We start from the raw sequence: 26,951 nt of genomic DNA, 5'->3' as shown, positions 1-26,951 counted from the left end.
CCCTCTCTCCTCTCTCTTTTCTCTACTCTACCTTTTCAGTCCTGTCTTTGGACCACATACCTTATAATTCCCATCCACAGGATTTATCACTTTTATCACTTTGTCTTATTCTATTTATCTATTAACTGTTTTTTTTAGTAGAGTTGTCACAATCAACATTCGCAAAGGCACTGACTTATGACATGGTGACGTTGATGCATGTAGGTGTTGTATGGAAGCATAAATTCAAGGTTTTATGCAAACAGCCCCCCCTGGCCCAATCCAATCCAATTTGGGAACCACGGGGAATACAGTTTGTCCACCTGGTTTGCTAATCTGTCTGTCAAACAAATTCTGTGTACTGGTACGTACGCCCTGCTTTCTATGAGATGAGCCGGTGTCATTGTCTGTGTCACATGGCGTATGAAAACCTGACTGCTTTATTGGCCCCTGTAAATTTCCAAGTGGTTTGTTTGGAGTGTTTTTGCACCTTATCCCTAAGAGACATTCAGTACAGTGTGTTTGCAAGTTGGTTTTGTAATCATTTGAGTTAACAATCCACACATGCCAGGTCTTTTCTTGTGCAAAGTGGCGTTACTGAACTTTCACGCCTTTGGTCTTAGATTATCATCAGATTGTCTCCTTTTTATGTGAAAGTTTGCACTAGATCCTGCACCCTTCACTACTTCAATAATTACTTGAGTTACATGTTACATGTTACATGTAGCCAGTATTTAATAAAGGCTTTTAAACTTTAGTAAGGAGTGCCTCAAATAGTGTTTTTTTATCTTTTCATGGAATTACTTGAGTTACTTGAAATTGTTAGATGTGCAACTTGCTGAGGAGGAGCAGAGGGGTCCTATGCTAAGTAGGTAGCAGTTCACCACTAGGCTCCGTCTAGCTCCTTGCAAGGACACAAGATCGCATGCAGCGCTAGCAATAGACAGGACATGGTGGTGACAGAAAAAAAAGTTGTTTGTTATGAAATGACACGGAATGGAAAATGTGGCAGAAAGCAGACGATAAGCGATAAAGATGCAACAGGTCAGCGCGATTGCATCTGTACTAGCCATAAGTAACTAGGTAACCATGAGAAACAGACCCTAGGAGTGATCACAGAGGTACAGTAGTAGTAGTAGTAGTAGTGCATGCATAAAATAAGAGACCTGAGACCTGAACTCAAGACATCCGTGGCAGCACTGGCGTTAGGATTGCATGAAAATTATCTAACACTGTGCAATCTGGTTCTTGATTGTAATTGACTGATAGCCATTGTAAATCGGGCGTAAACACAGACCATTCATAACAAAGATTCTACAAGTGGCTTAGTTTAACGCTTGCGTCTACTGTAAGTTGATAATGAGAATCTGGTGCAGTTGGGATAGGGAGACTACGGGAATAGCACGTCTTTGCACTATATAGTTGGAGTGTGTCAGTGAGATTGGAAAGACGTTTGATTCCTGTATGCATGACGCCTCGCCGAGCTTTTGTAGCAAAATTTGTGTCAGGAAGCACAAAGTGAGTAGTGCAAAGAAATATGTCCCATGCTTACAGCGAAGCATGGTAGTGGGACAGACATGGTTTGGCTCTGTATGAATGCTGTAAACTTTGGGAAGCTGAATTTCACTGAAAGTATTAACCCATCTAAGCCTAAGACACCAAAAAACAACTGAATACCCAAGCCCTTTTTGGAGAAAGGTGCCCTCAGCCTATAAAAAAACTAAATATCTCAGCCTGTGAAGCACATAAAAACATGGAATAAGTTGCACAATGAACAAAATTCAAAAGACACCGCACACTGCTTACTGTTCTTTTTCTTACTTTTTATTTGTGTCTTTTGAATTTTGTTCATTGTTCACCTTCTCCTGCCTCACACCTGCACCTGCATTGCTGAGGGCTTGTGCACAAGGACTCTCTTGAACTATGAAATAAGTTGCATTTAAAAGCCAGGACCCTCCTCTTCTATTAGAATGTGTTAATTCAACTTTTTTTTAAGTATGAAAACTCAAATCTGAAGTGATCTGAAGTGGTGTGTGTGTGTGTGTGTGTGTGTGTGTGTGTGTGTGTGTGTGTGTGTGTGTGTGTGTGTGTGTGTGTGTGTGTGTGTGTGTGTGTGCTGTATGACGTGCTCTAGGTATTGCTTGCTGTTCTTTTGCAATTTTCCTGGATTTTTGTGCTTAGGTGGAGTATTACAATAAATAACACATCTTTTTTACGTGACACAATTTCAAACATTGAGGAAGTGCTAAGCCGGCAAAGGGGACCTGAACGTTTGTAATCCCACCGTGTCCTAGGACAAAACCCTCATTTTTAGTTTTCAATACATGCTATGTAAATATCAGCCTATGACTCTGTGTCTTCTTAAAGCTGTATAAAATGCAGTTCATGACACTTTCTGTGTTTAAGACAATGTAAACTCATTTGGTAAACTACAAAATAACCTCGAGATGAACTTCATGGACCTGTGAACACCATAGAAATCTGCATGGCAAGAAGAAGGAATTGAAAGTAATTAAATGACCATTGAGCATTGAACTTCTATTAACCAGAACTAATTATTTCTTATCTACAATTATATGGTTACTACGTTTGGATATTGTCACCACAGTTGCTTCTAAACATTACATGGCTTGTCTGAATGTGTTGTTGCATGATAGTAGTAGGCGTGCATGCTTGTGTGAGTGAATGTGTGAGTGAGCACAGGGCTGCTCAAAAAACTGTATACACTATATACACTTTAAATTATTGTAAAGTGGGTGTTTATTTAAAAATAACATAACAATAACAAAAAGCCTGCATAATGACATCTTCACAGTAACAAGAGATTTGTATGTGATGCCTGTTGTCTGCAATTCCTTGACTACATAGAGAGGATATCAGTTTGAGGATAGTTTTTATATTCTGTTACACTTTTAAAATGAATAAATATCTACTTTACAATGAGTGAAAGTGTGTATATTTTTGGGATACCTTGCACAGTATATGCAGCCATGTTTAGTAGGCAATGTGGAGAGGAGTGGGTGGTGAGAACACCCTTTAGGTATTTAAAGAGTCACCTACCAAACAAGGGGCCAGCCATAGAAAGAAGCTGCACAAAAAAACAGAAGAGAAGAGAGAAGTACTTCTGTGTATATGTGTGTGTATGTGCGTGTGTCTGTGTGTGTGTGTGTCCACATGTGTGTGTGCGTGCCTGTGTGCATGCATGGATGTGTGTGTGTGTGTGTGTGTGTGTGTGTGTGTGTGTGTCTGTGTCTGTGTCTGTGTCTGTGTCTGTGTGTGTGTGTGTGTGAGTGCGTGTGTGTGAGCGTGTGCGTGCCTGTGTCTGTGTGTATGCATGCATACGTGTGTGTATCCATGCGTGTGTGTGTGTGTGAGAGAGAGTGAGAGAGATAGAGAGAGAGAGATAGAGAGAGAGGGGTGGGGTGGAGAGCTACACACGGCTGCTAAAAATAGGCTTCCCTCATGTCGCACGTCGAGAAATCTTGTCATCAGAATTTTCCGACCGCAATACAGGAAGACCAGATGAAGAAATCGAGAACTCAGCCTAAAATTAAACAGCACACACACACGCGCACACACACACACACACACACACACACACACACACACACACACACACACACACACACACACACACACACACACACACACACACACACACGCACACACACAGACACGCACGCACTCACAGTGGGCTATATACACTTACGTGTAAGTGTGAATACAAACTTAAATGTGACTACACACACACTCACGCACACAGCAAACTGCACATTTAAAATTATACACTTGGACACAAGCAGACGTACACTTGCACATATTTGCATACCCATGTGCACGCAGGCGAGCACGCACGTGCGCACACACACACACACACACGCACACACACACACACACACACACACACACACACACACACACACACACACACACACACACACACACACACACACACACACACACACACACACACACACACACACACACACACACACACAGCAAGCAAACTGTACATGCAAATGTATACATATGCAGACATGTACACTCATACATACTCGCCTACTACGTCTCCTTCTACCTAAAAAGCTCCCAGTCACAGTTCTGAGCACCCTCTCTCTCCCTGGTGCCAGGACAACTGACCCCTGTCTGTGTCTAGCCTGGTTTTACCAGACCACAGTAATTACTTCGTAATTCATTTTAGGTCAGGGCCTCGGTGCCCTGGAGCACTGGGGCGGGAGAAGTGAGCTCAGCTCTGGCCTGAAATGAGCTCTGACAAATCGCTGACAGTTGACATATGTGTTATTATGCTCTCAAGTGCGTTCGCTTCTTGGCCGGTAACACCGGTTGTCAGTGTTGCCAGATGTGCGATAATTTGTACCATCATTTTGTCTTCCGTACGATCAGAAACACATGTTGTATGATAATGTCAGAGTTTCCCTTCAGTTTACAGTAACCATTTGGTTCGTGTACAATAATGTCCTCCCAAAAGCCCCCAAAAACGATAATTTTCAGATTTTGATATACAGTAGTTCAACATTTTACATCTATCAACACTGCCGGTTGTCTGAACACCGTCTGAAAACCCTCTCCAGAGAAGCGTAATAAGACCATTTGTGGATTATGAAGTCATTCAAAATGTATGGTGTGACCTGTCGGGCTAGTCTTCCAGAGTAGGATAGCAAATGTACATAACAGTTTGTGTGCTGGGACAGTGGGACTGGTCTGTGCGTGTTTAGTTTCACAGGCCAGATTGTTTCTGGGACAAAAAGGCATGGCAAGCAAGGCCTTCATTCAGGCATGGATGATCGTGATAATGATGCAAGAAAACGTTTGTTTGTTCCCTAACTTACTGTGTTTTTTGTCATAACTCTCTTCCTAAAAGAGATTATGGTTTCTGCAGGGTAGCCTCTTACTGCAGATGAGCCCATCGACAGGCCAATTCACTCTTTGCTGAAAACACTCAACTACATCATAACAACATTGCTATGACAATTCAAGTAGCAAGTAGCGATTAAGGCCATTGACATTTTGGTGACAATAATTTTACAATAGAGGCTCTGTATTACTCATTCAGTGCCAGCCATTTTCTAATTCAGACCGTGGGGTTGCCAGGCTTTTTTCAACATTTGAGTGTTTTTTCAAGAGCCATAAAAAATTGAGTTCTTTGTCCATGTCAACAACAAACATACCAGATCAACGTGTATTCCGATTCCCATAAAAAAAAAAAACGCAAATTACTTGATATCAAGTCTTTGGCACTGTGCCATGCATTCTGAAGAGTCTCGTTTTCAAGTCCATGGCACTCAAAGAGCTACGGGCTTAGTTATGCAAAACAGGTTAACTCGTCCTGACTCTCTGCTAAGGCACACATATGGTAGGCCATTCAGCTGGGCTCCTTCTCGTCTTCCTTCTCTTTTTCACACGCTCATTTTCTCATTTCTCACATTTGGGCAAACTTTGCATTTTTATTATTTTTTTTACTGCTAAGCTGCTTTATGTTGATGTTCCAACAACACAGATTTTTTCTGTGAATAGAATGCCATTTCCCCCTAATGTATAGCAAATATAACACTAATATATTTCCGAGTCTGCAGAACTTGACATCTACAGAATAGATGCAGTGAAAGTGAAAAAGTGAAAGCCCATTGGGAAACTCCAACTCCCATTGTCATTGTGACACAGCACTCCAGTGAACACTGCACGCTGCACACAACGAAATTGCATTTATGCCTCACCCGTGCAAGGGGGCAGCCCTCAGTGGCGCCCCATGGGGAGCAGTGCGGTGGGACGGTACCATGCTCAGGGTACCTCAGTCATGGAGGAGGATGGGTGAGAGCACTGGTTGATTACTCCCCCCACCAACCTGGCAGGTCGGGAGTCGAACCAGCAACCTCTGGGATGCAAGTCTGACGCCCTAACCGCTCACCCATGACTGCCCTACATGCACGAGACATAGTCAGAATTTATCTAACAAACAGGAAAAACCAATGACGTCAGTAATATGTAAACATTTTTTTTCATCAGAAGTCAGCAGACCAGCCTCAGAGAGCAGAAATGTGTTACATACAGAAGTGCTTTTGCATTTAAGAAATATTGCAAATTAGCTGATTAGCTAGTTGATGAGTTTACATTATTAGCGTAATCCGTGTCACTCAATACACTTGTGAGAGGACTTTAAGTACCTGAAATGTGAATGTCCACCTTTTGGCCACAATGGCCCACAGAGAGACCACAGTCAATGCAGTGGGGAATCCACATTTGACCTGTGCTGAAATAGGGGGAGGAATTATTTAATTTTGGTTTGATGAAATAAGATAAACTTGTTTCAACTACTATTGTATATAGCTACAGAATCGAATTGTGGTTTAGCATCTGTGAAGTTAAAAGAGATACAGCATTATATTATATAGCTATTTAGCAATTTATATAAGATAGAATTAATAATAAATCTGCCATAGTATACAATGTGTACAAATATACATATATACATAGTATAATAATTATTATATACAAATAAGTATTTAATGTGTAATATGTATGTAATATGTATTTAATGTGTACACACGTGTAAACTAATATTTCACTCAATACATTATACCATTAACATTATGTGGTCTCTCCCATTCAGAAAAGTGATATTATAAAACTCACAAAATGGTTCATATACATATAAGCTATAGACTTCTGATATGGCACGTACTGTAACAGTGGCCCACTCCTTGGTGTGCTCATATACAAGTAAGGCAGGCATACTTGTTCCATACACTGCAACATGTAGCAAACATTGTAAATCAGATGTGTATGAGTGATTATTTACAGTTGGCCTGTTTGGCCCATACGAAAGTGGGGCTTTATACAATTTTATAAAACTGAGTAGAGTAGAGTAGAGTAGAGTGGAGTAGAGTAGAGTAGAGTGGAGTAGAGTACTTTTATTAATTAAGGGAAATTAAGGTGTCTGACAGCTTACACAAATACAAAGCATACACAAAGACATAATACACATTATTGCACATTGCAGTAAGCATAATGCACACACTGCTTGGATAGGCATATACGTTTATATATATATATATAATATATATATATATATAATATATATAATATTTTCATGTGGGGTTTGTCTGTCCATTTGTCTGTGTGTCTGTGTAGATGGTATCACGGCCACCTGTCAGGGCCAAACGCAGAGAAGCTGCTGAGGGAGAGAGACGAGCCCGGAACCTTCCTGATGCGAGAGTCCCTCTCCAAACCGGGAGACTTCGTCCTCTCAGCACTCACCGACGAGCCCAGCAAATCAGGAGGGAAGAGGGTCTCGCACATCAAGATCATATGCCAGGTCTGTGTGTGTGTGTGTGTGTGTGTGTGTGTGTGTGTGTGTGTGTGTGTGTGTGTGTGTGTGTGTGTGTGTGTGTGTGTGTGTGTGTGTGTGTGTGTGTGTGTGTGTGTGTGTGGGGGAGAGAGAGAGAGAGAGAGAGAGATAGAGAGATAGAGAGAGAGAGAGAGAGAGAGAGAGAGAGAGATAGATAGAGAGAGAGAGAGAGAGAGAGAGAGAGAGAGAGAGCAAGAGAGCGAGCATATGAATGTACTACCAGACATAAATACAAGTACTGGTATACATATCTACGTGTATGTGTACTACTACTACTACTTTCTCTGTAAGTGCCCCCTCTGCTGGCAGAATAAGGTTATACAAGATTAGAATTGTGGAACCTCAGCAATGAGCAGTCTTGTGAGTACAAAGTTAGTGAGAAGTCATGAATTAGCATCTACTATATGTTCTACCATGCAGGTAGAACTTACCTGTGCTTCTAACAACAACTATGCATGATTAAAAGCTTTAGGAGTGTTATATGAAAGTTAAACAAATGCTACAGTACATGTTAAAATGGCTATCTTGGAAAGTACCAGTGTGTGTCTGTGTGTGTGGAGAATACAGAATCAGTCCCTTCACAAACTCCTTTGAACGTTCCACTGATGTGTGTAAAGGAATCAACTCTGTAGTTGTTCTTCACATGTATGTGCATGTCATTGTTCTGTATTCAGAATAGGTTCACAGGACAAAGAGCAAAACTGTAGGGATCTTTTCTGAGAAATAAACTTGCCATATCCAGTATCACATCTCCAAGTTCCAGAGGGTTTGATAGTGTTTGAGAGAGCTGTGAAGAAATGCTTGTCATACTCTTACATAACTTCAATGTGTTTTAGCACAATGTGATCAGGGCAGTTATGGGTAAACAGTTATGGCGTCAGACTAGGAGCCCAACTCCCGACCTGCCCGGTTGGTGGGGGGAGTAATTAACCAGTGCGAATTAATCTCTCCTCCATCCTCCTCCTCCATGACTGAGGTACCTTGAGCATGGTACCTTCCTGATGCACTGATGCAACTCTCTCTCTCTCTCTCTCTCTCTGTGCATTCTCGTCTTCTCGTTCTATGTATGGTGGTAATTGCACCTCTCCACTTCACTTGGCTTGGCTTGGCGTGCACCACATGTAAATGGCAGTGAGGTTTGCTGTTTGGGGCTGCCCCCTTGTGTGGGTGGGGTATAAATGCTATTTTGTTGCAGTGGTGTAGTCTATGTAGAACGCAGGTATACGGAGTATACCCACTTCAAAATTTCAGGGATTTCAGTATACCCACTTAAAATTGATTGATCCATTATTTAGAATAGCACTAATATATAGAGTACACCCACTTCAAATATGCCCAAATATACAGTATACCCACCTTAAAAAAGTAGACTACACCACTGTTTTGTTGTGTGCAGTGAGCACTGTGTGCTGTGGAGTGCTGTGTCACAATGACTATGGGAGTTTCCCAGGTGGGCTTTCATCATCAGAGTTTCGTACTTGTAAATTATCAGGGGCGTCAAAAAGGGAGATAAAAAGGGACTGAGTCACCAGATCCCCCACCCATATCTGATCTTATAAACGAAGGACCCAGCATGAGCTGGGTGCATAGGGCCCACAATTTGGTGTAGTAGAGTAGCCTTGGTCAGGAGTTGAGTAGCCTTGGACACTTTATAATAATGGAAGCATAAAAACATTATAAAAACATATTAAATAATTAACTAATGATGAGAAGATTTTTTTTTAAATGTGTTGGAATTGTTTGTTCATCATTAGTTCATTATTTATTTATTCTGTAGGTAAGTTTTTTATCAAACATTTGCATTTTTTGTAATGTTAAAAGGTTTGTAAAATCTTGTAAAAACACATTATTTGTAGATATTTTATAAAGCATAAATAAAACAACATTTGTGTGTGTGTGTGTGTGTGTGTGTGTGTGTGCGCGCGTGCGTGTGCGTGTGTGTTTGTGTGTGTGTGTGTGTGCTCTTGCGTGCATGCGTGTGTGCATGTGTGTGTGTGTGTGTGTGTGTGTGTGTGTGTGTGTGTGTGTGTGTGTGTGTGTGTGTGTGTGTGTGTGTGTGTGTGTGTGTGTGAAGTATTTGGATGCAATTTAACATCTAAAGGTCAGCTTCCCATTCTTGCTGGTTTGTGTTCGTGTAGTAGAACATCCGCTGCTCTCACACTTGCTTGTTGCTGTTGCCAGGGGAGACTAATTCTAATCTCCTGACATAAGCCTGACATTTCATCAGCGTGCATGATGGGAAGTCTGACAGTTACCATTTGAAAAGTTCAGATGCGAAACCTTCAACTTTCAAGTTCGAGTGCATTTTTGATGTATTTACAAAAGCAGGCTGTACATTTCTATAAATGAAATCCAATTTTTGTTTGGGCTTGATTTGCTGTACTTGATAATAATATTTAAAAGGATTTTTTTATTGTGATTACTTGGTGAAAATGCCATCTAAAAAATTGCAGATTTTAGGTTTTGTATCTAAGCTCTTCATGTACGGTATACTCCTATAATAGACTGTCTCGGTCTGTCTCTGTTTCCGTTTGTCTCTGTCTCCCTGGACACACTGGCGGCGTATAAGCTTACAAGTACATTACAAGTGCCCAAGTCATATTGCTTAGCTAAGCAACAGGATCGATTATTATATTGAAATGTCCTGGTTGTTTTTTTGTAACACAGAGGTGACAACCCTAATTGAGATTGTTGTGTTAACCTTGTTTTATAACTTTATAATATAAAATAGTGTTCTTCAACGGGAGAGGTACAGCCCCCCAGGGGGCGTTGGAGAGCTCTACGGGGGGCTTTAAGGATACAGCTGAGAGGGGGCGGTGCTTAGTTGCAATTGGGGGGCATTAGTCCATTTAATTTTGTAATACTAAGGGGGGACGTTGTCGGTCTTATGATGAGGCCGTTTGGAGGCTTCTGATGGGGCCAAGGGGGCGTTGCTGGTTGAGCGTCACTGTTATAAAATGTCCTTTAAAGGTACACTGGTGCAGGAAATGGTCAAAAAAAGGTACTGCAACTATGCTGCTCATTGAAACTGGGCTGCCTATTGTCAAATTTGATCTTTACATGAAAGTTTACTAAGTAATATTTATTAACAAATATTTTCTAGTATGGTCCAAGTAGAGTCATTTTTGCAGCTAAAAATGGCTATTTTTAGAAATTCAAAATGGCGGACCATGGAGAAGATCCCCCTTTTCATGTATGAAAAGTGCAATTTTTCCAGTCATAATGAATACTAAGAATTTGATGGTGGTGGAAAGTATTCATGAAAAAGGTACCATTAGTGAATGGGCAGCATGAATTCTGGAAATACACAACTAAAATTCTCACACAGTGTCCCTTTAAAGTTGAGGGGGGCATGTAGGGCCATCGTGATAATCTTTGCCAAAACAAGGGGCTGTGTTCTCACATGGGGCTTAGTAGAGCCCCTTGTTTCTGAGGAGCTTAATGTTCCTATAACAGACTTGGCCAAACCGGGTTCCATTGTAAGAGGCTCCCCTTTTTGTTGTTTCACAACGTCGCCCTTTTAGTCACTTTGGGACAGAGTATTAGATCCCGTGATAGTGTGGGAGAGGCAGCATCAGACAGGACAGACCTATCATGGTCGACAGACCTATCAAAGCTTTATTGGCTTATAGGCACATGTCTTTCCCATATTTACTTTAATAGTTTTATATTGCACACACACACACACACACACACACACACACACACACACACACACACACACACACACACACACACACACACACACACACACACACACACACACACACACACACACACACCGAGCCAGATTTCCTTGACCTTGTTTGGGGTGGCGGTCAGGGGTTGCTTCAGTTGGTAATGCTATTGCGTTTCAATGGAGCCCATTGTATCGGTGTGGCATTTAAGGGTCAAAAGATTAGGACTGCATTTTTAGCTGCTTTTTTAGTAAGCAGCATCAGGTGAGAAGTCTGAAGTTCACTCTCAAGAGTCCTGTGGTGCGCTACGTCATAATCACAGTAATGACACAAGCAGCCTAAAAAAAAAAACATGTGAAAACTAGAAATGCACTCAGAGAGTGCAGACCTCCGCCAAGGAAGCTGTTTGATAGAACATGTGACTTTGTACACCCCTTTTCCCATTCATTTTTCCAAGTCATTCTTGCCTTTTTTTTGTGGAGTTAGAAACTGGAATATCAAAATCTGACCTATCCCGCAATGGTGAAGAATCTTTTTAAACAAAAAATTGCTGGTCCCGGATCGTGATCCGGATCACCACCAAAATGTAATCACTTGTTCCTTTTGTCATTTTCCAACAACTTCACAAAGTTTCATCCAAATCTGTTCATAACTTCTTGAGTTATCCTACTGACAGCCAAACAAACAGGCAGACAGGCAGACAGACAGACAGACCGACAGACAGACAAACGGACAGACAGACAAACCAATTCGACATAACCAACATAACCTCTTTGGCAGAGGTAAAAAAAGGAATTCAACAGCATACCAAGGCACTCTTCTATAAAAATAATTTAAAAAATGTTTGAACTTAAAAGACCTAAAATCACAGCCAACACATTTTGGCAAACTTCAGGGCCTCAAAAAAACATGTCAACAAAATTTTGTTTGCACTGACATATACAATAGTAGTACTAAAGTATTAACATGTGGATTAGTTGTTCTCATTGTTCTTTTGTTCCGTACTAATGAAGTAGTTTTTATTGCAGGAAGTGTTCCACTTATGGCTTTTACGTAGTACAGCGTAAATAGTGATGCTTAATAATGTTGGCATGCTGTATTTTTGTTAAGTACATAATGCATTCACAAAAAAACACAGCTAAGCAGTTTCGGAGAAGGAATTCCACTGTAGGAAATCACATTGCTTTTGTGTTATATAACTGTGGATGGATGCAAAAGCACACTTTAAAGTGTTTGTTTGTTAGGTCTCTTTGTTCTGTGTATTACCAAGGGATTTAAGATTCTATATGTAATCTGTGATAAATCCCCAAGAATTTCAATGCACTAACAGGATTTTAAAATGTTCAGGTGAGGGCAAATTAGCTGGACTGTTAAAATAGTATTTCTGATGTTCAACAGTTCAAATTTCCATGCACAGCTGCTAGGTGCTGGTAAACGCAGGAGTGTTCAATACTTCAAAAGAAAGAAGTTTACCGCACATTTTCTTGACTTTATGCATGTTTATTTAAAGCTAAATGCGTTGTTCGCTCTAAATAAACGAGCATGAAGTCAAGAAAGTGTGCGGTAAACTTCTTTCTTTCGAAGTATTTCTGATATTTGTGTCATTATTATAACACAATTTTTTTTTCAATGCACGAAAAGCCGCCCATACTGTATGTTTCATGTCTTGTTGACTTGTTACACTGTAGATGACCTACTGTAGTGTACATGTTGTTGAGTGAGATATTTCAATGACATTGCCTACTTATGTATTCTGCAATTCCCATTGTACATGTATCTAGTGGCTATACAATTTCTATTCAATTCAATTAAATTCTATTCTGCATACATCGTGTATCTATGAGAACACTGGACTCATCGCACCAACATACTTTCCGTGTCTCATATCACACACTTGTGCACTATGTTTCAGTGCGTAGGGCACTCACACTGACAATTTTGCGCTGTGCTTGAACGATGGACACTGCACCCACTAAACGGTGGCCATGTTGTTTACGAAACAGAGAAACATGGCGTGCAGTTCAGTAGAAGAGTTTGCTCAAGAGTCTCTTCATTCTGAAAGTAATGTTGCTGAGACACCAGCCTTTTCATGCCATGCAAAGTCTTGTATTCGAGACTTGGGGTGAAAGAAATGTAAATACAAGCACTACTGTAGCCAACCGATATTTTGGAGACGCTTGAGTCCTAGGCCTTTTTGCTCTGTATGCCCTCTTTCTCCTCCGCTTACAATAAAAAAAATAAGATAAAAATATTTGATTAAAAAAACTGTTCTATTGTATTCTGTTTAGAATGACAGATACACGATTGGTGGAGCGGAGGCATTCGACTCCCTGCTTGATCTGGTGGAGCATTTCAAGAAGAAGGGCATCGAGGAGGTGTCCGGAGCCTGGGTGCACCTGCGGCAGGTGAGTGGTTGTCAAGTGGCTTGGACCTTTGTCCATATTTACAGTTTTTCTGTTTGTTTGTTTTTTAAAATACATACGTATTTTATTTTTCAATTGATTTCTCTGCCTTATGAGTGGGCCTTTATGGCCCTCTGTTCATCTGCTAAACACCTCCACATGGATGAATGTTAGCAATCAAATATCAAAAGGAAATCTCAGAATGCTGTGGACATATTAAAAGCAATACATCCCCCACTCTCTTCCTCTCTCCCTCTCTCTCTCTCTCTCTCTCTCTCTCTCTCTCTCCTTCTCTTTCTCAGCCATACTACTCCACGCGTGTGAATGCGGCGGACATCGACAGCCGGGTGAAGCTGCTGGACCAGACGGCAGAGGGAGAGTCCCAGGAAGGAGGGGCCGACAAGAAGATCAAAGCGGGATTCTGGGAAGAGTTTGACGTAGGTGTTTAGCATGTCAGTGCCCCATTCCCCACCCATGCATGGCCGTGTGTGTGCAGTGTACTGACAGATTCTTGCCACACTCTGCTAGGTCTCTCTGTTCTCTTGCCACTTTGCGTCTACTGGAAAAAGGCCCCTTTTGAACAATTCAAGTCTGTTGGAAATAAAACGGCTAACTTACAGTATGAATGAATACATGACATAGCAGTTTCTCCCTCTATCTCACTCTCCCTTCCTCACTCTCCTTCTCTCTCCCTCTCTTCCTTGCTCAGAGAATCTCTGTGTGTCTGTCTCTCACCCTATCACACAACCCCCACCCCTACCCGCCCCTGCACACACACACACACAAACACACACACACACACGCACACACACACACGGACACACAGTCTCCTTCTCCACCATCTTCACCCCAGACACTATCACTTTATCCCACAAACTTTTCTCTCTTTGGAAAGTTCCCACTTCCACTCTTAATTTACTCTCTGCTTAAATCTCAATCCTATTTCTAGTCATCCCTCCTCTTGTCCTCTCATCCTCCTCTATTATCATCTATCTCCCCTCCTCCCTTTTTCTGTTATCTCCTCAGCTCTCCTCTCATCTCTCTCCTCACCTCTCCCCTACTTTCTCCACTGTCCTGTTTTGCTCTCTCCTCTCACCTTTTCTCTCATCTCCCCTCCTCCACAGCTCCTTTCATCTTCTCTCCATCCTTTCAGCTCTCTTATCCTCCCTTTTTCTTCCTTCTTTCTCACCTCTCTTAGCCTCTCCTCTCCTCTTCTCTATCCCCTCATTTCATCTCCTCTCCTCCCTCCCCTGATTTCCTCTCCTCTCTCCCCTCATCTCATCTCCTCTCATTTCCTCCTCTCTTCTCTCCTCTCATCTCCTCCCCCCTTTCCCCTCATCTCATCTCCTCTCTACTCCTCTTCTCTCCCCTATAATATCCTCTTCTCTCCTCTCCTCTCCTCTCCTCTCGTCTCCTCTCCTTTCATCTCATCTCATCTCATCTCATCTCATCTCATCTCCTCTCCTCTCCTCTCCTCTCCTCGTCATCCACAGGCCCTGCAGAAGATGGAGGCGAAGGCCAAGAAGAGTCGTAATGAGGGCATGAGGCCGGAGAACAAGAGCAAGAACCGCTACAAGAACATCCTGCCCTGTGAGTCACCCTGAATAGAAGCCCTTCTCACTCCAGCTGCTACGGAGATTCTAGGATACTATTCTCAATAAAACCACACACACCAGCGACGATGTTAGCCGGGGCCGCCTGATGATTACAGTTTTTCTCAATTGGTTTTGTACATTTCTCGAATCTTACTCGCATTTTGCAAAATATCACGTTCATTTCCAAAAAAGATTTAACAAGTGGCAAAACACCATGGATGACCTGCAAAACCCAATCTCTTGCTCAAAACCCTTGGCCAATCTCTCAAAACCAGGTTTTTGAGTCTGTGAACGTGTCAGAGCCATCAAAATGTTATGTCACTGTGTAGATGTTTTGGGGAGTGAGATCTTTCATGGATTATCATAACAAAGCATTTTGCAGAACACGACAAAATCAATTGATAATGTACAAAAACACTGAGAATTGTACACAACCATTTGCATGGTGATGAAAGCATTTGCTAAATGCTGAAAAGTACGAGAAACGTATTTTACTATGTGCACAGGTAACAGCAGGAAGTCACAATTGAACAAGAAGTTTTGAGAATGATTATTATGTTGTGAGAAATGTACAAAACCAATTGAGAAAAACTGTATGATTTAAGTCTGCTTTTGTCGCAGCCACTCATTAAAGTCCATTGTTGAATCCACATGCTACCATGCTATGTCTGCTCCATGAAGTGTGCCACCGGTGCAGTGTGCGGGGCAGCCGAAATTGTCGAAAGTGCTCAGAAATACTGCAGAAATCCAGTGTGTGCGCTGTACTTAGCATCCCCCTACTCTCTCAGAAGACTCTCACACTCATGATTTAACTGATATAGAGTATGATCTACTACCTAATTTACTTATTGTACTGTATAATTCTTTTTTATTGATGTATTGATTGATTGATTGATTGATTGATTGATTGAATGATTGTCTACTTCCTGGCAGCACACCAACATTGTACTATGCATATTGTGACAAAAAAGAATGTATACATGATTGTATGAAATTACTATCAAGAACCCTGTGTTCCCTTTTTCTCTCAAAACACATATCCATCCAGTTGATGAGACCAGAGTGATTCTCCAAACCGGTGACCCCAACGTGGTGGGCTCAGATTACATCAATGGCAATTACGTAATGGTGAGTAAATAGGCCTACTTCGACATGGATTAGTATGTGCGCACACAAAGCCACATCCATGAAATGCGGTACAAATACAGTACACACACAGTACAGTCACACAGAGGTCAGGTGCTGCAGTTGACTTTTGACCTCAGATTATACTCAGTCGAAGGACTATTCAATCTTGTGAAAGTAGTTTGATACATTTAAGTGTTATGCCATTTGTATTCCACACTTGCTCAAGCTACTCCTCACACTCACTTCAAACACATGTATTTTTTCAGAACGATTCAAGCTATCAGTTAACATTGAGTCCTATGAGACCAGTTAGCCGCCAGCTGGTCTCATAGGACTCAATGTTAACTGATAGCATTGAGGTAAAATTTGCACTGCCATACCCAGAGAACGGTTGAAAGTATAGGAGAACGGTAAAACCCTATTATTTAACTCAAGGGGAGGTGTAAAATAAGCTTATTTCCAAAAATGGGACAGTATCACTTTACCAGTACATAACGCAGCCAGTGCAGTCCCAGCCTAATGGCCGTTTCATTAAGTCAGGATGCGTCAAAAGTACATTGAAAAGAATGGGCTGCCGTTTCACTTGTCGCCAGTTCTGGTTGATTACAGCGTAGGCTAATTGTTACCACAGATGAGTCTTTGACTTAGTGCATCCAGTACAGCCCGGGCTTCACACTTGGCCATGACTTGGCCTGACCTGATTCAATGTCATTGCAGAACAAGTTGCGAGAGCCCGGAGACCAGAAGATGTACATCGCCTGCCAGGGGTGCCTGCTCACCACCGTCGGCGACTTCTGGCAGATGGTCTGGCAGGAGGGGTCAAGGGTCATCGTCATGACAACAAGGGAGGTGGAAAAGGGACGGGTGAGTGTACTGTACCTGAGTTGTTCCCAAACAGCAGTAACGGCTCTCAGAGCAGAGACCAAAGGAGAATCCTCATGGAGAACATGGGTATGGGAACAAAATGCAGGAACTTTAAAAATATATATATCCTTGATGCTTTGCTGTCAGCTGTTTTCGTTTGTTTGATCCGGTGACCCACACTTCACTCTTCAATATACCCGACGATTTCCATGCCACGTTTAAGTGCTTTGGTGGTATTGACATTCTAACTCACCAGACATAAAACCCCATTGAAATTGAATGGGATATAACACCACCAGACCAAACAAACAAAAACAGCGGAGAGCAAAGCATCAAGGATATCTGGGCTTCCATAACTCCCTTGCAATGCCCTGCCATTGACTTCAATGTTAAACGCAGCATTCCAGTTACTAAGGCAAAGATTTTATAACCAAGTATTGAACATTGCAATGTAATTTAGAAGGTACCAAAGGTACCAAATTCCAACTGTTTTGAGACATTTGGATTACAACAATATAAAACTGTTTTGCCTAATAATTTGGAACAGAGCATTTTAAGTTTTTTATTATTTAAAAAAAAACTGTTATCATTGGAATGTCCATTCAAAAACTTTTTAATTGTACTCTAATGGCTGATGACTTGCAAATTATGATGACTGTCATTTATATTGATTATTTGGGGAAACAGCGAAAAATGTAATTTGCGTAATAATGTGGAATGCGGTGTACAGTACATTGTTAAGAAGAAAAAAACAAATTCTACTTTGCATCTGCACTTGTTCTGTACACTTCCTGTGAACGTTGTATCTGCTAGTGATGTTGGCTATGATTATGCCCACAATTGTTAGTGTCTTTGGTTAAAAAGCGTCTGCCAAATGCAATGTAATGTAATGTAATAATGTAACATTGTGTTGTGCTGTTTCTGTGTCTTTTCCCTAACAGAATAAGTGTGTGCCCTACTGGCCAGAAAATGGAGAGACCAAACCATGGGGGGCATTCTTGCTGACCGGCGTGTCGGAGAGAGACGCCACAGATTACAAGATCCGCGTTGTGGAGTTAGCGCCTATGGACCAGGTACACTTGGAAGACGTACATGTGTACACACACACACACACACACACACACACACAATTCATGCTACCTGTGTAGACTAAAAAGTTACATAACAATAGAAGAGAGAGAGAGAGAGAGAGAGAGAGAGAGAGAGAGAGAGAGAGAGAGAGAGAGAGAGAGAGAGAGAGAGAGAGTTGAATGGCCCTCGCTAATAAGATCCATGGTGCCAGCAGGAGCTCTTTGGGGGGATTTTAGCCTGTAAGCCTCTCAGCAATGTAGGAATGCTCCCATACACCCCTGTAGTCGCTCCAACATAACAGAAGCTCTCTGGCTAGCATAGAGCAGCACTCCTTTGCATTAATCCAGTAACCACACAGAGGAGGATATTATGTGTCAAAGAGAGAAGGATATGTTAGAATTGCTATTCAATTCTACTGTATTCTCTTCTCTTTTCTTCTCTTCTCTTCTCTTTTCTTTTCTTTTCTTTCTTTTCTTTTCTTTTCTTTTCTTCTCGTTCGTCTCTTCTCTTCTCTTCTCTTCTCTTCTCTTCTCTTCTCTTCTCTTCTCTTCTCTTCTCTTCTCTTCTCTTCTCTTCTCTTCTCTCATCATCCTGTATAGGCATGCCTTATTCTATCTATCTATCTATCTATCTATCTATCTATCTATCTATCTATCTATCTATCTATCTATCTATGGCGCACATTCTTTCTTGTATGCCTCAAATTACCATTGTGATATATGGTAGTACATATTCTGGATTATGGCCAGTTGTGGCCACATATTTCATATATTAGTGTGAACGTGTGGGCATGTCGGAGCTATCTTTCCCCCAGCTGTTTCTTACCCAGCCAATTTCTTCATTTCTTCTCAGTTGCAGACCCTACGACAACCTGCCATAGTGCTTTTTAAAATATTAGTCCAAATGGATGCGTTCACTTTAAGACCTTGTGATGAACTGCTGCCTAACATCAGGTCTCACCAGCACAAAATCAATATTGAAACAAATGGTTACTGATAATAATGTACCGGTATTCTTCCCTGGAGTCTGGGCTGTGACAGTCCAGTAACCTTCAGTTCTTGGGTTTTTGTGAAAGTAAACCCACACAGAACAGATAATAAACACAACACACATGAATTTCTCTGCCATTCTTATTAGGAACAATAAAAAAACTATGTATGTTCTCAATGTACTGTATACAGTTGGTATGTATTTATTGATTTTATTATTTAATTGATTTATCATTAACTTTTCATCGATTGATTTCTCATGGTACTGGTGCTACCCCATGTCTGCATCCTCTCTGTATAGTCGGAGCCTGCGCGGCGTATCTGGCAGTACCAGTATCTGAGCTGGCCCGATCACGGCGTGCCCCAGGAGCCGGGCGGCGTGCTCAGCTTCCTCACGCAGGTCAACTCCAAACAGATGGAGTTCCCCTCCGCTGGACCCATGATCATCCACTGCAGGTACAGGAGATACACTTAGTTACTTAGTTACTTTGTTAGTCAGTTAGTTAGTTAGTTAGTTAGTTTATTTTACTGCCCTCGCAATCACATTCATACCAAACATGAGACACATATGATATCACACAAGCAACATGAAACAGGAATGACATTACAATCTGGACTAGCTGCTACTACATTGCCTCATTTACTGTAGTTCTTTTTTAGCTTGTGGAATAAAGGCGAATGTCCACCTAATTTTGGACAGAATGTACAGGATTAGCCCAAACAAACATGATCATCCCCTGCAGGTGCACACAGTGTGTTATTCATTCACTACAAGAGTACTGCCCCCAAACACAGGCCGGTGCATATACGTACTACTAGTAGTCCAGGTAAAAATAATCCACCGCATGTACTACCCTCGCACACCATCCTAAGTACTTCCGTTTTCTGTGGAGCGATGTTGAGCAGTAGGATTTGGCCGGTGTTCTGACAAACGGTCCTACATTGTAATTTTCTTCTACGGTAGGATATTCTGTCAGACATGTCTGTTAAACGGTCCTACATCGCCAAATATAGACGTCAGACATGTTTGTTAAGCAACTTATCCTGATTTTTCTGAAACTTTCCTTACCGCTTCCTGCAATCGCGTCAGATCGAACAACCTCCAGACCATGAATACGAAATTAAATGGTAGTATTATGGGATGGTCAGGACCAGGCTATGCATGTACCGCACAAAAGTGTTGTTCATTTACTATGCTCATCTAATGCCAGACTACAGGCCCCAAAGAAAGCGTGGTCATCCACTGTTGCCACATGTAATTGAGCTATTTACTCAGTACAGTAGTGTTGTTGCTTTACTACACTCATCTAATGCAGTAGTATTTACTGGCCTTAACCAAACATGCTGCCCCACTGTGGGTAGCGAATGCTACCAATACACAGTGTTTGTTTATAACCAAACATTTTGATCATTCTATTCTTACACACTGATGTGTGTATGCTGATGGCTGGGTACGGTTGTGAAATTTGCTGCTTGCTGACACATAGCGATAGCATTTATATAGTTATCATACATAACCGTCACTTAATGTCATTAAAAGAAAGAGAAGAGAGAAGAATCAATATTTTGTAGAAAGTATTATAGACAGTAAAAAAAATCTCCAAAGGCAGATGAATATAATGCTGTTTTTAATATCGTTTCTAAAACGTGATACTGTCGGAGCAGTTCTAATTTGGACAGGAAGCATGGTATGACGACGGGCTGGAAAACATTGAAGATTTCGTCGCCTACAATCTGTGATGTTGCACATGTCATTTGGGTCACTCTCACCTTAGTGCTGGGTAAGAAGGCAAGAGGGAAAAGGATCTACAGCCCACTGATAGCACGCTCTGAGAGTTAGCGGTTCAGAAGCATTATGTCTATACAGTGGAACAGGGCATGCACTTTTGCGTTATTCTGTTCTCTCATCAGTACAGTCTCTCACCCTTTCCCTCCGTGGAAACTGATGACTTTGGTGGAATCAATATGCTCATCATTCACTGGCTTGTCGAATTGCTCATTGCTGCATCCGTTCATGACTCCCTCCAATGCTTTATGATCATCAAAGAACGGCAGCCATAATTAAGGCTGAGATTCTCAGACTCACACATAGTTTACTTTAAAGCGCACAAGTACACATAGAAATTTAAACACACATAAACACATTATTTCTCTCTGCACCCCACCCACACACACACACGTATGTGCACAAGCTCTGCTAATAAGGTCGACGTAGAAGTAGTGACATTCATTTCATACATATACCTACATGCAGCGGGCAGTACCGTCTGTTTGGCCTTAACGCTGTCGAGGTCTGTCCCATATTCATCATATTCAGCATGTAGCTCCGTGCAAGCCATCATCACACTATGACAAGGTCCTCTCTCCAAGGACACACTTAGACTTTCATAAGGGAGAGACCTATTCAATCAAGCCAGCCCGCCTCACATTGAACTTTCATTTGAAAGAGTGCTATTCAGTCTAGGTATCCTCACAGCAGTGTAAAAAGGCAAGACAGAAACAAAGAAACTTGATTGCAGAAAAACAATGTTACAATGATCTTGACATAATGTAGGGATGTAGCCCTACCCTAGTCTCGCCCCACACATCACTGTACCACTGTTTGATCACTATGACTGGAGCTCATGTGTGTTGCAGAATTCATTCCTTTTTTTACGTCCCTTTTTGGTTGAGCACCCAGAAAGACTTTCGTTGGACGTGTGTGCATTGCTTTAGGCCCAAAAGAGGTTCACAGTGAAGGCCATTGTCCCTCAAGTCACAGCCCTCAGAGCACTAAGCTCACAGCTTACAGAGTCTCCTCCCATCCGAAGATTACACAGACTTATCAGTCACGAAAGAGACAAATAGAGGCAAACAACTGCGGTTATCAGAATAGAAGAGGTCAAAACTAAGGTCACTTGTGGTAAACACAACGTACATTAATGTTCATTGATTCACTTCAGTGCACAGCCATCAGTGCTAGATATAGACATAGATATAGACTAGGGATGCAAATGATTAATTGATTAATCGACTTTAATCGATCAATGCATTAATCGATTAAAAAACATTAATCGCAATTAATCGCCACTTCATCAATTCACAAGAGACCCAGGTGAAATGGGCATGTGGAAAGTGTGTGTGAGGAGGGGTGTATAGTGGGAGCATTTAAATCACATTTGGATCAAAGAATTTAAATAGAATTCATTTAAATGTAGTATTTTATCTTAGCCTAGAAATCCAAATTGAATTTGCTCCCGGGGGCAGTCTAGCGGACCCCGGTCGTTTAGCGAGGCTGAAAGTTATCCGATGACAGGGCCAATCAAATCGCGAGGGGGCCGGGCTACCTAGTAAACAGGAAACTTTCTAAGAAGAAACATGGCGGCCTCCATGCTACGTACAGCACGAAAGTGTTTAATTAATTTAAAAAGCCTGGATGATAATACATTTCGTGGCTGACATGGATTGATGTAATAATACACCATGAACTTATCGGACACAAATAGATCACAACACATTACCATTTGGTCATTCAATGTTTTAAACTAGCTCGGTAAGCTAATTTGAGCATTTTACAGAACCAGATAGTCACACGCTATTATCAGACCACTACTGTAGGTGTAGAATGAAATTGCTGCCCCAATTTCTAATAAGACACATGCCATTAAAAACGAGACATTTGGGAGCTTTGAAAGTCTTTGAGTAGCTTATTAAATAGATGGGAATGACACCTAGTCTACCAAGCTAGTGGCTAGCTAACCTGTCGTCAATAACACAGAGCTAGGTATCCAGCCTTGTATTATATGCCTGCCCCAAATTCTAATAAGATCCATGTCATTAAAAACGAGACATTTGGGAGCTTTGAAAGTCTTTGAGTAACTTACTAAATAGATGGGAATGACACCTAGTCTACCGAGCTAGCGGCCAGCCAACCTGTCGTCAATTACACAGAGCTAGGTATCCAGCCGTGTTATGGGTATACAGCTAGCTAGCTAACACCGAACATGCCATGTTGACAACAATCATAAATATAACCATTTAACAAGCCCCAAATTGCTCAACATTTCGCTGGTTGATCAAGGAGGGCCGTGTGGTTGAAAATGAGGCATTTTTGAACTGTGTAAGTGAAAACACGATTTATTAGGAAACTTGTTTGTGGCTGTGGTGATCACACGCATTCACTGCTACGACGGCTCGGAGTTGCCGCTTCACCTACAAAGGGGCGTGTCGCATGTACGTTTTGAAAGACAGCTGTGACGTTACACAGAAGTGTGTGGGGATTGGTTGTTCCACCATCCTATTGCGTGACGTTGAGTGCCAAGACAACCGTTTATCCCGCCCACACTCTCTCCCAGCTCACCTAGACCCCTGTACAGCTTTTTGCTGTACGGGTCTGGCTCGCTAGGCTAATTTTATCTCACTTTTTAGATGCGTCCCACGCATCTCTATAAGAGGCTTTGGTGTCCGTCCGTCCGTCCGTCCCTCCGTCCGTCCGTCCGCCCTCCCGTGATGTGTTTCCCTCCCGTGATGCGTTTCTGAATTGTGATTCCCTCCTGTAATCAGGCACGTGCAGACCATAGTTGCCCACGGTGCCCGAGCAACGGCCCTTTTGCCCACATTGGCTGATATTGCCCTTCCAAGGGAAGGTAAAATAATATGGCAATTATAATTTCATATTTCAATATCATTTGATTTCTTTATAATTCATAATTTTGATTGAAGTTTTGTACAATAAAGACTTAAGTCAGTCATACAAATTCATCAGACCCGTCGAGAATGGGCACGAGCGATGTGAGGTAGGTAGGCTACGCAACAACTCCGGTGGGGAGGGAGAAGGCATGCGACAGGCGCTTGAGCGCCTATAAGAGACACGAAAGATTTTGAAGATGCCTGGGTGTCGGCTAGAGCCCTACACACAGTCTACATATTAGGGTACAAAATATGCTCACAATCAACCTCTCTAATACAATGTTGAGTTTAGAACTTTTAGTTATCATACATCTGACAGCCAGCCAGCGCCACGTTTAGGTAGGCTACAAAAAACCCGACAGCCAGCTGTAGATATGCCTCGGAAAAATAGGCTAAGATTTCATGTTTCAACTGATTTGCTTTGCAATTCGTATTTTTGATTGAAGCTTCCTAAATTAAGTTTTCAAATTCAGATTCACCTGCACCTCGAGAGATAGGCAAAGGGAGGGGCAGCATGCGCGATGCGGGGGGCACGCGCAGCTCTACTTGGGAGGGAGGGGGGAACAAGCATGCATGCGACCAGGGCAGAGACGCAAAATATGTCGAAGATGTCGTGGGAATAGAGCGACTGCCCTGACGGCCTGAGGTGAGCTGGAAACACAGCAGACTACACAGTATTAAACTGCATGATCACAATTAATGTCTCTTAAAGCCGATCTCGAGTTTAGGACGTTTGATCCTAAATAATCTGACAGCCGGGGTGTGCCACGTTCAGATATTGGGGGAATACGACAGCCAGCTATCTTGCTTGCAGTCAACGTTTTACATGGCTCAGGTTGTTTTGTGGAAGGCTAACCCAACTAAGAAACATGCAGATGACATGTCGTTTTATCAAGCAAGAGAGAACTTAAGGGGGTAGGCTAGCTAAAGGAAGCACATCTCTGCAGAGTTGGCTGCGAAAAAAATGAACAGGTGCAGGTGAGGCAGAGAATCCTTTTCAGGATTGTAGAGGTTTGATCTTGGTGAGACCGCTACAAGTGCGTTTTCTTACGCTGATATAGCCTATTCTCCGACCCAAAGGCTACTGTTTCCACTGTCAATGTCCATGTTATTGAAATAAATCCAGCCATGTGAAAACTGACGTTTACTGTTCTTCTCAAGAGATTAGGCCTACAAAATGTGCACTAAAATAGGCCTATCTGTAATGAAAATAAAAGGTTATAAAGTCTGCGAGAAGCTCGGAGCTTCAGAGCAACATATGAGAACTGGTGCTCCCACGCCACGGTTCTTTGCGATCTGAAATGAAAGCCGGTTCGTCCATTCTTAAAGCGACAGTACACATTTTTAATATAGGCTACAAAAGACCCAACAAATGACCTAAACCTGTGAATTCTTATTGTTTTAGCTTTCCTATATAATATTCATCATTTTAATCATGGAATATGCCTATTAATTAAATTTCAAATTCAAATTAAATGATCTTTTTAACAATTTTTAACTATTTCTATTTATTATAACTTAAAGTCTACTTTGGCTGCTACAAGCATTATAAAGATGACAGTGGGTTAATTGATTAAGCATCCTCATATTTAGCCTATTAATTTACTCATCATTTCATTTCATTTAAGATGAGGATGACTCAGAGCCACAGACCTCTGCACATAGGGCAGGTAGGCATAAGACTGATAATCTCTGTGACTGATACAGGTTTAAAAACTATCAAGGCTTTTTCTCATAATTTCATTTAATTTAGGGGCAGCCACATACCACACATGAGGAAATGTGGATCAGGAGACATTTAGGGCAGGTGGGCATAAGGCTGATCATCTCTGATATGATTAATAGGTAAGCTTAGGCCTACATGTTTAAATACTAGCATGTTATATCATATGGTACGCATATTCAGGATACTATACAATAAAAATGACAATAATATACTACTTCTACTAGGCCTACTACTACTCAAAATAATAATACCCATGGTGCAGTTTCCTAAAAATTCTGAAGGCCGCTCATTGTTGATGGGTTTTTTTTTTTTGGGGGGGGGGGGGGTGTTGCCCTTTCTTCAGGTTAGAGCAACTGCCCTTTGAAATTCCTGTGCACGTCCCTGCCTGTGATTCCCTCTTGTGTCCACAAGGTGGCAGTCGCTCAGTTTTGGCCTGGAGCTCATGCGTGCAAACCAACCGTGCTCTTTGCCAGTGAGAAAAACATGGCGGCACTTCCTGTTGATTTTCACATGAAAGTTTTGCTTAATTTAAAGTCCCTAAGCGACTATAAATGTTGTGGCTTCCATATATTGATGTAAAAGTGCCCCACGAAGTAATGAAGCACAACAAAGTTACTCCACATTACCATTTGACCACTCGTTTTTCTATGCTAACAGGGTAGCTAATGTAGCATTGTATGATCTAGGGAGAAAGGGGGAAATGTTGTGATTTCAGTCCGCCTGAGGCAACGATTTTCGTGGGGAAGATGACCTGCATCTCGGTGGCATTGAACCACGCCCCCGTGCCTTATTTGGCTCGCTCAGCACGTGCGTCCTCAGTCCAATCGCAATGCTTTATTTTCCCCAGACGTTTAATCGCATTTAAGTGAAAGTGCCATGTATACACATCGCAAAATAACTCTTAATCCGATCTATTTAAATCGCATTTATTAAATCGGACTTAAAAACATCATGTACACGTAGCCAATGTCTCATTGATTAGTTTATGGAACTTACGGTTTGTCTGTTACGGTCCACGAAGACAATATCCACGTGAAAACGCAAACGCCTGCAAACCACTGTTTTGACAGAAATACAGTTCACCTGTCGCCTACTCTGTTTTCTTCCCAAAGCGGCATTTAAAAGTAGCCTATTCCATGAAATCCAACATCAACGTCACTTCAAATAGGTGACAGCATCATGCTCACACATGAAATAACACTTCAGTGAGGGGGGGACATCACTGCTCTCATATTAAAGTGAAAAGAGAATTTCACATTTTAGTTTATTTAATGTAGGCCTTTGCAAAATTGCAAATAGCCTATTCATTGAAATCTGCCCAGAAAGGGTTGTAATGTTTGCCTGTTTTTTATGTTTGTAAATAAAAATAAATAAATAAATAAAAATAAAAAATAGATTAAAAAAAAAAATAGCCTAACAAAAATAGAGATTTTATGTTAAAAAAAAATGTGATATGGGATGGACCGATGGCCCCCCTAAGCTAAAT

The 26,951-nt window shown here is 41.6% G+C and overlaps 1 protein-coding gene across 3 annotated transcripts in view; it reads left to right on the top strand.

Annotated features, from left to right (window-relative positions):
* Positions 1–26,951, top strand: part of ptpn6 (protein tyrosine phosphatase non-receptor type 6) — a 55,805-nt gene that overhangs the window by 19,816 nt on the left and 9,038 nt on the right. For all 3 annotated transcript variants that reach the window (XM_063199129.1, XM_063199128.1, XM_063199130.1), the window contains 8 exons: positions 7,129–7,312; positions 13,311–13,427; positions 13,727–13,861; positions 14,918–15,014; positions 16,068–16,147; positions 16,865–17,011; positions 17,953–18,084; positions 19,373–19,527. In XM_063199129.1, the coding sequence (XP_063055199.1) occupies positions 7,129–7,312; positions 13,311–13,427; positions 13,727–13,861; positions 14,918–15,014; positions 16,068–16,147; positions 16,865–17,011; positions 17,953–18,084; positions 19,373–19,527 (1,047 nt within the window). The remainder of the gene's footprint in view (positions 1–7,128; positions 7,313–13,310; positions 13,428–13,726; positions 13,862–14,917; positions 15,015–16,067; positions 16,148–16,864; positions 17,012–17,952; positions 18,085–19,372; positions 19,528–26,951) is intronic.

This window comes from Engraulis encrasicolus, chromosome 5, assembly GCF_034702125.1.
Source record: "Engraulis encrasicolus isolate BLACKSEA-1 chromosome 5, IST_EnEncr_1.0, whole genome shotgun sequence".
NCBI lineage: Eukaryota > Metazoa > Chordata > Actinopteri > Clupeiformes > Engraulidae > Engraulis > Engraulis encrasicolus.
Note: the sequence above shows the minus strand (reverse complement) of the source record. Positions and strands in the feature narration are given on the sequence as shown.